This window comes from Henckelia pumila, chromosome 4 (genome assembly GCF_033568475.1).
Source record: "Henckelia pumila isolate YLH828 chromosome 4, ASM3356847v2, whole genome shotgun sequence".
NCBI lineage: Eukaryota > Viridiplantae > Streptophyta > Magnoliopsida > Lamiales > Gesneriaceae > Henckelia > Henckelia pumila.
In genome coordinates, this window is record NC_133123.1 from 161,493,326 (window position 1) to 161,505,195 (window position 11,870).

The following is an 11,870-nucleotide window of genomic DNA, read 5'->3' on the forward strand; positions in this document are numbered from 1 at the left end:
CATCATCACAGAGTTGGCTAATGCTAATAAGATTAGCATTTAATTCTTCAACATGTAGAACATTGTGAAGCTTCGGCAGTCCCTCTACATTCAAGGTTCCTTTTCCAATAATCTTTCCATTGGCTCCTCCTCCATATGTCACTTTTCATTTATCCTGTTCAACATAGTCAGAAAGATACTTCTTCAATCCTGTCATGTGGCGTGAACTGCCACTGTCGAAGTACCAATGACCTGCAACATTAGTTTTTAAGGAAGTATAAACAACATTACAACTGGATTTAGCTTTTGGTACCCAAACCTTTTTCTTAGTATTTTTCCTCCTGGCAGTGTTCTGGTTCAGTGTTGGCAACACTGATGACAGCTCTTGCCTGGAATTCCAGTACATATAGTCATACCTGAGTTTGAAACAATAAGGCTTGATGTGACCTTGCTTGTGACAGTAATGACAAACAAACCTACTCTTCCTTTGCTTTTTCCTCTGAACAAGAGCTTGTGTCTTTAATGGAATTGGCTTTTCCTTTGAAATTTCAATTGGACTCTTAGCAGAGTTACTGTTTTCCTTGACAAAAACAGTTTTTGATGACTCCCCTACTTCAAACTTGCTATTATGGAAGCCTAGACCAGCTCTATCATCTTTTCCCATCATTAGAATTGAATCCAGCTTGGTCTTGCTTGAATTAAAATTTGCGAGTGTTGCATTGGCTCTTCCTAGCTCTTCTTTGACCTTGCCTAGTTCTAAATCCTTCTTGCTCAGAACAACTTCACGCCAGTGGCATACATCTTCTGAGCATTATCCCAAGAAAGTTCTACTTCACCAGCTTCCTGATTTGAGTCTCCAGAAACAGATGCATTCAGACAAAGTACTTTTTGATCAGTGTTGTGACCAAGTGTTGTGACACCTGTGACAACACTGTGTTTCTTCTGCAGCACCAAAACTGAAAGGGCATTGTGAGTCTTCTTCTCCTTGTTCTGTACCCTCCTCATCACTTAGGGAAGCACACATCCCTTTGCGAAGTCTGGTTGGACACTCATTAGAAAAGTGACCAAATCCTGTGCACTCATGACACTTCACAGACTCAAACTTCTTTGAAATATTCAGTGTTTTTCCTTCTTTCTGAAAGTGATTTGACTCTTTGAAGGGATGGTATTGTGTTCTGGTCCGCAAACCCTCAATGGTTTTCCAACAGTAGGAGTATTCAAAACTTTAGGTTTCTGACCAGGTTTCTTATAATCTCTCATTCTCTTCAAATAATTACCAAATTGTTTGGTAAGAAAGGCAATAGAATCATCTTCTAAGTCAGACTCGTTGACTCCATGTGTTAGATCAACAAAATCATTGTATGAGTCATTAGAAACTTGAAGTGCAATGGACTTACCTTTGTCCTTTTTTCCAAAATTCATCTCCAACTCATAAGTTCAAAGTGAACTCATCAATTCATCCAATCCCAGAATTGATGTGTCTTTCGATTCATCAATAGCACAAATCTTCATTTGAAATCTTTTCGGCAGTGATCTCAACACTTTGCTCACCAGGCGTTCATTCGAAATAGCATCACCAAGATCAATTGCCTCATTCTCGATCTTCCTTAAGCGGCGTTCATAATCATCGATTGTCTCACTTTCTTTCATTCTCAGATTTTCAAGCTGAGTGGTGAGAATCCTTCTTTTGGTTCGACGCACACTATCGGATCATTCACAGTGCATTTGAAGTTTTTCCCAAGCCTGTTTATCACATACACAGTTAGTGACTAGTGAAAACATATTATAATCAAGAGAAGTAAATATAGCATTAAGGGCTTTGTTGTTCATATTCGAAGCAGCAGTTCAATCAGCATTCCAGTCTATTTCTGGTTTGAGTGGAAAGTCTCCTTCTCCATCAGTTCTCCTTGGTGGATTCCATCCTTGTAGCACACGCTTTATCAAATCAAAATCCTTCCACCAAAACACAAACTTAAGAATAATTTCTCTTTAATAGGAATGCTTCCATGAAATTCGAGAATGTTTGATAATTGAAGAAATTAGTTCCCACTCACTACCAATCATATTCATATGCTTACTCATAATGGGAATATTGGTGAGCAATATACTTCGAAAATAATGAACACTTTCACAGTTTCACTGATGGTTCCATGGTATATGAACGAGTAATGGTTCAAATTAAGATGAAATCTGAAACAAATTGTATCCTTTTTGTGAACCAAATAATTAACAATCATATATATAGCTTTAATTGCTTTCCTAGGTAGTGTTTGATTACATTGTCTACTTGAACATCAAAACATCATTCAGTACTTCCACCAACTAATAATTCAGTGACAAAAAAAACCAAAAACTTACCTACTTAAAAATCGCAAGACAGACTTGAAATCGGCCTTTGCAATTTCCTTAGCAGTCGATCCACTTAAAATCTTCCTTCCAACCGAACCAGACTATTCACGTGTGATTCAAGAACATGGTATTGTCTTCGTGTAGGTGCTCCAGGATCCAACTCAAACGGCTGCAATATTTCACTTGTCTTAATGTTGTAACCTGCGAACCAACTCTTAAAACCTTTAGAACTGAATAGCAACACCTCCCTCACTTATGACCAACCAAAGGGAACTAAATGATAAACACAATGGGGGAAATAGTCCTTGAAAACTTCTTGTAGAGGTTCCATATCAAAGGTGAACAACTCGATCCACTTTCCTGTTATCGGATCCATTTCCCAAACTTCCCTCGAAAGCTCGCCGTAAACAAGAGATAGACTAGTGCCCATGGGTAGAAACATCGAAAGTACGGGACGTGATCGAGGCAGAGGAAACCGGTGAATAGTTTCAGTCTCTACATTCACTGTCAAAACAAAAGCTCCGCCAATCCAATGTACGTAGCCTCCAGTAACAATTGGTATTAAAGACAAGAAAGCACGCCTAGTTTCGAGAGACAAGTGGTGTATGTCAATCCGCCTCCAAACTTTATCAACTCCTACAGTTAACACATCGAAATATGTCCTCGGATTTAATCCCCAATTATCAATCGCATGTACCACTTTATACTCCATTTATGCCTCAACAAATGCTAAAGCAAAATGTCCATGGTTTCCTACATAACTGCGATACGGAGGAAGAAAGTAGCGCTGCTTTGTCAAGGGATTAATAACGTAAATCCTACTATGGTCTCTGATATCAGGGGCCAATACTAAGCCATTACAGCTAGTGAATACCATACCGCGAAACCCACAGTCAAACTTACTTATCTCAAGACAACCTCCTCGCATTTCCACATAAGTCTCACTATTACCCCAAGTCACCTGCTGGATTATGATTCCGCTCCTTGAATTCCAAAGATGGCGGCGGACGAAATTCGGGTTACGGATGATGAGGTCCCATTCTCTGCATACATTCTTCATCAGATCATTTAACACTTTAGCTGGAAAACGTAAAAGAATTTCGAAAAGAACGTCTTGAGGAAGATATCTCCTTCTTCTCTTCATTGCACAACTCTTGCCATCATCAGTCTTGTTGCACACCTATGTTAATGTTTATACACAACCACCATACTGACTTTAATTTGAAAATTAATAATAATAAAATAAATCTTCTTCTTTAATTCGTTCCTCAAATTCAACAAAAATTAGGGGCAAAATCACTCAAACGTCATCATAAATCCAAAAGAAAGATGCACATAATACTAGTAATAATTCGATTAGATTGAAAATTAAAAACATAAAAAGAGAAAAGAAATCAATTATTATTCCGTTACCCTAGAAGTCTTTGTTTCGTCGGCGTCGCTCATTGTAGCACTGGAGTCGGCGGCGGCGGAAGAAGAACGTCAGGAGAGAACCTAAATAAATTAAATACTACCTTTTTATGTTAAAATATTTGATGATTTTAATTTATTATTGGTTATTTATTCTCATCTAAAAAAATATTTATTTATTTCATGTCAAAATAATAATGATTTCCTTTTCCAAATTTAAATGTCTATATTTGGAGATTATGCTAAATTATTTTATTTTAATTTAAGTATATTTTCACGCATAAATCATCTTAACTTTAATATATTTTATATTTTTCAGGGAAAAAACAAATATTTTAAAAATATATTACATAAATTAAGAAAGTTAATGTTATTTTTTTTATTTTTAATGTATAATAGTTCATCTTTTAGAGAGAGTGCACTATTTATTTTTAATTTCCCTTATATTGTATAAATATGTAAATCACTAAATTTGATTTTATGTGTAAATCTGAATTAAGATGATAAATATTTTAAGATTTGAATTATCATGTCCCATATATAGATCATCAACTTTTGTCAAATCTTGAATATGTGTTAGAGAACATTTATAAATAGTGACATACATAGTCCTAAATCAATGCAGTTATTCAGAAAAATTTCATAAAATGCACTGTTTTTGGTGTTAGTGAGATCTCTCCCGTTCATATCTCAAACTCAACATCAATAACTAAATGTTAGATCGTTAGTGTTTTTATTTTTCCACACATTGATCTGTGTGTATTACATGTTTATGCGTAGGTAGATCGAATTTAGTTTTTAATATGTTAACTTTATAAGTAAATAAGCTATGGGGATACATTGAAAATGTTATGCTCCGTTGTACAGTCAGCTGACCATGAGTCCATGAGCATAGGGGTGACATACCATATCGTACCGAAAAAATACATATCGTATATCGTAGCGAAAATTACGGTATAACATTTTTTATACCGATACCGTATCGAAAATTTCGATACATATAACTAGCGTATCGATTACCGAAAAGGGGTGACATACCGTATCGTACCGAAAAATACATATCGTATATCGTAGCGAAAATTACGGTATAACATTTTTTATACCGATACCGTACCGAAAATTTCGATACATATAACTAGCGTATCGATTATAGCGAAATTTTACGATATACCAAAATTTCGGTACGGTATCGGTATATACCGTTTCATACCGAAAAAAAGTTTTATATTTTTTATAATTTATTGTTTAAAAACAATTATATATTTTAAATTTTTATATTATATTTCGGTATATCGGTGTACAACGGTATACCGAAATTTTCAAATTTCATTCCGTTACCGTACTGAAAAAATCGGTATCGTTACCATACCGTGCCGAAAATTTCGGTAATTCGATATTTTTCGGTACGATAACCTCGGTATACCGAAAATTCGATATTTTTTACCACCCCTACATGAGCATTATCGAGTGAATCCCAAATAAATTTACATAAAAATCAATCCCATCCAATGATTTATGCTCTGTTGAACATAGATCACTCGATGCAACATAAAAATATCCGAAATACACCCGTAGGCTAAGGCGTAACAGTTGATTCTACTAGTACGATTTGTTGTGTTCTCGTTATCAACATTTTCCGAAGGGTTCACGTGATAGTTAAACTGAATGTCTATTTATCATTTACGTGGCTTTTCAATCCAAAACCAAGTTAAGGTTCATTTTTATCAATTTTAGGATTAAATTTCATAAACTTTCCAAATCAGTTATACATTTGACAACATTATCAATGGTGTCGAATTCGATATTCAATTACAACTTTCCAGATCAATTACTGTTTAAAAAGGTGTATTCCGAATTCTGAAAACCTTGTTTAAACAGCAGCAACAATAACAGCGACAATAATGAACACAGTCGAGGCGAGAGAAACTCTCTATCCGCAAGACAAAATTGCCCGTTCCAAGTGCTAAACGTTAGCGGCAATCGTCTCTAAGATACAACGACTTTCGATCGTGATATAGCAGCACAGCAAATATCACGAACTTCAACGAACGAAAATATGCTTTAACTTTTCTTTGAGAAAGTGAGGGAGAGATTTTGAGAATCAGAAATCTGAAATGTATGTTATCAGATGTTTCTATCTATCATTTCTATGTTATAACCACCATATATATAGTGTTATACACGAAACAACACGTTTTAAGGCGTAAGGATGCAACCCATGACAGAAAAATGCCAGAAATAGTCGTGACTGTTAGTTTTGCAGAAGGTGCACTCGGGCTATAATTTTCTACCGCGCGAGCGCCCAACTTTAAGCCAAGACACTGCCTCGCCATTTTGGTACCGCGCTCGCGCGGTAATTTTTAACCGCGCGGACGCACGTCGCTTTGAACTCACTGTCTTGCATGTGCGGTGTTGCGCCCGCGGGCCTACTCCATAAAATAATAAAATATTATTTTAGAAGACCACACCACACCACGCCGGCCGCGCGCGTGTGTGTTTGTTGCATCGACTAGCGTCTTGCCCCTTTACAAAACATCCGGTGCCCTAAAGGCCCAATCCCATAGTCCAATGTTGGACTAATTAAGGTGAACAACAAATTGAAATTGTTCCAATGTGAGACTACCATTTTCCCATTTTCCTCCAATTTATTTCACCAAAATTTTGAATTTTGTAATACGTTGGACAAGGTTTTTTCAAACAATTTGGGTTAATCAATTCAAACCCTTTCAAGCCCATTTCAATTGTAATTCATTCAATAATACAATTTCCAACAATTACTTTATCAGGCCACCACATGAAATCCCTACATGAAAACATCTTGGTTCAAATCATGGCATTGCTAGATAATTTTATTTGCAGACGAGGATAAAAACAGAACAAGATAAACTAAGACAAGTTGTTAAATGGAATATTAAGTTGATCGATAATTATTATTTAAATAGAACAGACCAAAAACACATTGTATTCAAATTTCAATGAGAAGCATCTTCTTCTTCACAGAATTTTGTGTACTCTTTTGGCCCCATTAGTGATCCCAATTCTGATGGATCACTAGGCTTCACCTTTATCATCCACCCGTCTTCATATGGGCTTGTATTGATCTTCATTTCATGGCATGTCAAAAGAATAATTTCACACAACATAAATTTATCCATGCTCAAAGAATAGTATAAAATCAAGAAAAAACAATGGTTATATAGATATGAAAATTGAATAACAATTAATTGAACACATAATTCCGAGAGAGAAAAAAGTGAACATATGAGTGGACTAAGAAAGTTCATTGGTGTTTACCAATCCGGGAGAGTCGGCTAGCTTTGAGTTGACCTCGACGACTTCACCTGAGATCGGAGAATTGATGTCGCTTGTGGCTTTTACACTCTCTACGGCTCCAAAGGAGCTGCCTTTTGCCACGGGCTTACCGGATTCTGGCAGGTCCACAAACACCACTTCTCCTAAATGATCCTGAGCAAGTAGAATTTTAGTGTATGTAACGTATTCAATCTTTTGCAACACTAATGTCACTTTCGTATTCACTGGATTTCATCACTTGTTTTGAAACTAGAAAGGTTTCTGCCAACATGATAAAGTGTTTTCAGGTTATTTTTAGGAAATTAGTCACAAGTAGTTGAAACCTGGCAAAGTGTTATCGAAATTAAATTCTTCGCATGCAAGGGAGAAATATATTATTTTCCTTTCTCCAATTTCTCTTCTTCAATTGGTTTCTTCCCCATTCCTTCCTTTTCCAAATTTCAGCCTTAATGCAGTGGCGGGGTATGATGTTTTATGAGTATACATTTTATTTTTCCCCCTTCAACAGTGGTTGCAGCTACAGTTTTCTTCAGCCTACCGTAGACCTGGGGAAAAATTGAAGGGCCGGCTATTATTACTGTTGAAACATTGTTGGAATGGAGGAGGCTATTTAGATTATCTAGCCCACCAAAATCTATCTCTGGATCCTTTCATGCTAGTTGATGTACCAACTGAGACAATCAACGGAAGCAACCACTAAGAAGATAGTTCCAAGATCACTCTGCATTCTCGCCGGACTTTGACAGGGGAAAACAAGTGGCTCTACATGGAGAAATGGATATGATACTTCTTATATGCTAAGGCTTAACAAATCATTCAACATTTCCACCGGTGGACCGTGGAAGATAGCTTCCCATTCTTTGAATAAAATCCGGTTTTCACCCAACTTCCGAACCATTTGTTGTGGATGATGAATGATTTGCTATATCCAAACACATTTCGCAACAACTGGAGATGGTTGGTTCACTGACCAGAACTTCTGCCTTAAGGGGGCAAATGCGAAGTTCACAAGCTGACGATACGGTTTTGAAGGAGATTGGAATGACACAATACTGAAAGCATCTTTTAGTCACAGAAGCAAATATTAATCAACTTCTTATTAATGTGAGCAAATCAATCAACAACAAGAAATAAATTATTTTCCTTTGGACAATCTCTCCTTTTTACCCTGTTTTCTTCCTCATTTATCCTACGAATTTGAAATCCACCAATCCAAACACAAACCTATACGAATCCGAATTCAATCACTCCCCATGACCAGCTAGCTACCTCCTCGCGGATAGAAGTACAAATGATAAGATAATAACACAGCTATTTGAAAGCACCAATCATCATAAACATTATACCATACTCAGATACCGCAACGACATTAAATCTCATGCTTCGAACCAAATGATAACAACTAATGTCGAAGAGTAGACAGAAACAAAACCTGAGCATGGTCTGTAATCCCAACAATAGCCACGGAGCCCTCGTGCTTCACCCATTCATGCGAAGAGCAGTACTTGTACCCATCCAGCACTGCAAAATCAACCCACCCCCCCATTTTCTGTCATTTCAGCAAAAGAACCCAAAAAACAAAGAAACAAAACAAAACAAAACAAAAAAGATCGAATCACGCAGAATAAATTTACCAGTGGAAAAGCATCTGGCGAGCGAAAAGGCGGGAGAAACCAGAGAGTATGAAGAGTAAGCATTGGCAGTGGAGATTTTGAGAGCATTCGCGGTGGAAGAAGCCCACATTCTGAGCGCCATTTTCGAAGCAAAATCTGCTCTTTTGCTCGACTGACTGACTGTGGAATGGATTGAATGGAACGTTGGAGTTTTTAAGTAAATTTGGTTATCTGATACGAATGGACGACACTCAAAACCTCATCCTTTGGAAACGTCACTATAGCTGGTGCAACGTTTGTCACCCAACATATTCGCATAATTTCTTAGGGGTGATAAAAATTCTCGAAATTCCGAGAATTTCGACATTTTTCGAATCTCATTTCATTTTCATTTCGAAAAAATTTTAACCCGAAATTTTCCTGACTCGAACTTTCGGGATTTTTCCCATCCTGATTAATATAGGGAGCGGGATCGGGAATAAAATCTTATCCCGACGGGATTTCCGACCCGTCCCGAATAATATAATAATATATTTTATTAATAACTTTATTAATATAATAAGTTAAATATTATTATATTTCAACTCATATAACATTTAATTGTGAACTTAATTCGCATAATTTTTATTGTTGGGACGATCAAATTGTAAAATCACGAAATGCCATTTTATTTTTATATATATTTTTTAAAAAATTTAATTAATAATTTAATTAATTCATATTTATAATTATCTAATTAGAACAAATATGTAGAACAAGACTCAAGAGATTAATTTGACAATCTATTTAACAAAATTTATTTAATAATTGTATCCGAACATTTTATTAATAGTTATCCGATACATTTTTTATCTTAACAAAACTTTGAAACATTATCCGGATTAATTTAATATTATATATTTTAAGTTGAATTTTTAATAAAATTATCACATTTTTTTAATTTTTTGAACGAAATCTTGAACATGAAAAATAATTCGGGATTTTCTATCCCTACCCGACGGGATCCCGAACATTCGGGATCCCGAATAGTCGGGTCCCGAAATGTTTCGGGTACGGAATCGGGAGAAAAAAAAAATCCGATTTTTTTTGGGACGGAAGTTGGGTAGGGGGTTTACGGGACGGATCCCGACCCTATTCCACCCCACTCAAACTCAAGTGCAAATTATTTTGAGTCCAATTCAAATTGAAATAATACATTATCATTACAAATGTTAAAAAGGAATGGATTAGCTCGACCCACCTTCTAGGCGGATTGAGAACATCAACAAGACTCAACTATAATCATTTAGTTGTGAGTTAACCCAACAGACTTATTTTTAATTTTACGGGTTGAGACGGGCGAATCTATGACCCGTCGAAACCCACAAATAAACCGGCACTGGCCGGCCCGTTATTTGATGAAGATCAATCTGATGGATCTAATTCGTTTTGATACATGAGGACGATGATTCTACAAATATTTTAAAACGACAAAATTAATAAGATTTACTATATCAATAGAAAAATAAACAGTATTACTGTATTAGCAAACTTTGAGGTGAGATTCAATTAGTAAAATTCAGACATTCGATTTTATATTTTTCAAAAAAAGGGTCAAACCGATTTGGTTTCGATTATATTTTAGAAAGAGAAAAAATGTGCTTAAACTTAGTTAAACTAAGCTTTAATGTTTTTTTTTTATATATTCACATTTATTAGATTTTTAAATGAAACTTATGTTTTTAAAAAATTCCATAAATTTGTTAATTTTTTTAGAGAAAAAAATGGTTAATTAGTTGTATACTAAAAAAATCGCTTTTAATTTTTTTTCGTTTCCTTTCCTTTCGGTTTGTTTTATTTTTATTTTTCAATTTAATTAAACTTGCAGGTTATTTTGGTTTAAGTGAATTTTTTTAATCCTCTAATTTTAGTGATATTATTGTGATTAATTTTTAATTTTTTTATAATATTAGTTTCATCATTATTAATTTATGTAATATAATTTATTTTTTATTTTTATTAAAACTATCGTGTTTTTTATTAAATTAAATTAAATGATAAAAAATCAAAACATAAAAAAAATGAAAAAAATGTTTTTGTGGTCTCGTATTGTTTGTTTTTTTTTCATTTTGGTTCTATTTATCCAAATTTTAGTTCCAGTATTCTTTTTCTAGTAATTTCAGTCTATTTTCCGATTTGGTGCTAACATGTCGTAGATACAGTGTTGACATGATGCTGACATGTATAGTCACACATAAGAAATTGTCAAAAATAAAAAAATTTATGTGAATGAAACTGATATTTGATCACATAAATGATCAAAATCGTAAAGTAATAAAATTATTAGACGAATAATAATTTTTTTAAAAAAAATTATAACAAATCTAAGGCGAGAGAGTCTGTAGGAAGCACTTCTCAATTTTTTTTCTTCACAAAATTATGAAAAAAAAACTGAAAAAATATTTTCTACAAACTCTCACAAACACTACTTTAGGCCATGAGAAACTCCAACCCCTTGAAGGCTTGAACAATTAAAAGCAGCGCCGGGTTCGAAACTTCGGCCCCTAAATTACAAAATTAATAATTAATAATTCAATACAAATATATATGTATCTATCTATACTATTAATTAAGGAAAATAGGTGAATAGTAACTAATTTTTGGTGAGACTATTTTTAATATGTCAATAATACCCTTAATTTTTTTTTTGTTTTATAAATTTTTATTTACTTTTTTAACAAATATTTTTATTTTATAATTTAATTACAAATATTTAGAAAACAAAAATAAAATCTATACTATTAATTAAGGGAGAGATGTGAATAATAACTAACTTTTGGTGAGATTTTTTTTAATATGTCAATAATACCCTTAATTAGTTTTTTTATTTTTTAAATTTTTATTTACCTTTATTTTAAAAATCTTTTTATTTTATAATTTAATTACAAATATTTAGAAAACAATAATAAAATTTATACTATTAATTAAGGAAAGGGGTGAATAATAACTAAGTTTTTGGTGAGATTTTTTTTAATATATCAATAATATTCTTAATTAGTTTTTTTTATTTACCTTTATTTTAGAAATCTTTTTATTTTATAATTTAATTACAGATATTTAGAAAACAAAAATAAAATTATGATGGTATGTGTGCTCCGAGACGCTAATATATATTATTTGATATACAGGGTATTTAAACCCTATATTGAAAATTAGGTACTTCAATTT

General features: G+C 33.9%; 1 protein-coding gene across 1 annotated transcript; it reads right to left on the reverse strand.

Annotated features, from left to right (window-relative positions):
• Positions 1–6,604: 6,604 nt before the first annotated feature.
• LOC140864899 (glycine cleavage system H protein, mitochondrial-like) lies at positions 6,605–8,895 on the reverse strand. The gene is made up of 4 exons (XM_073269307.1): positions 8,685–8,895; positions 8,483–8,571; positions 7,033–7,203; positions 6,605–6,839 (listed from the first exon to the last, which is right to left on the reverse strand). Exons 1-4 carry the CDS (start codon positions 8,803–8,805, stop codon positions 6,711–6,713), a joined length of 510 nt encoding a protein of 169 aa, XP_073125408.1. The 5' UTR covers positions 8,806–8,895; the 3' UTR covers positions 6,605–6,710.
• Between the last annotated feature and the right edge of the window lie 2,975 nt (positions 8,896–11,870).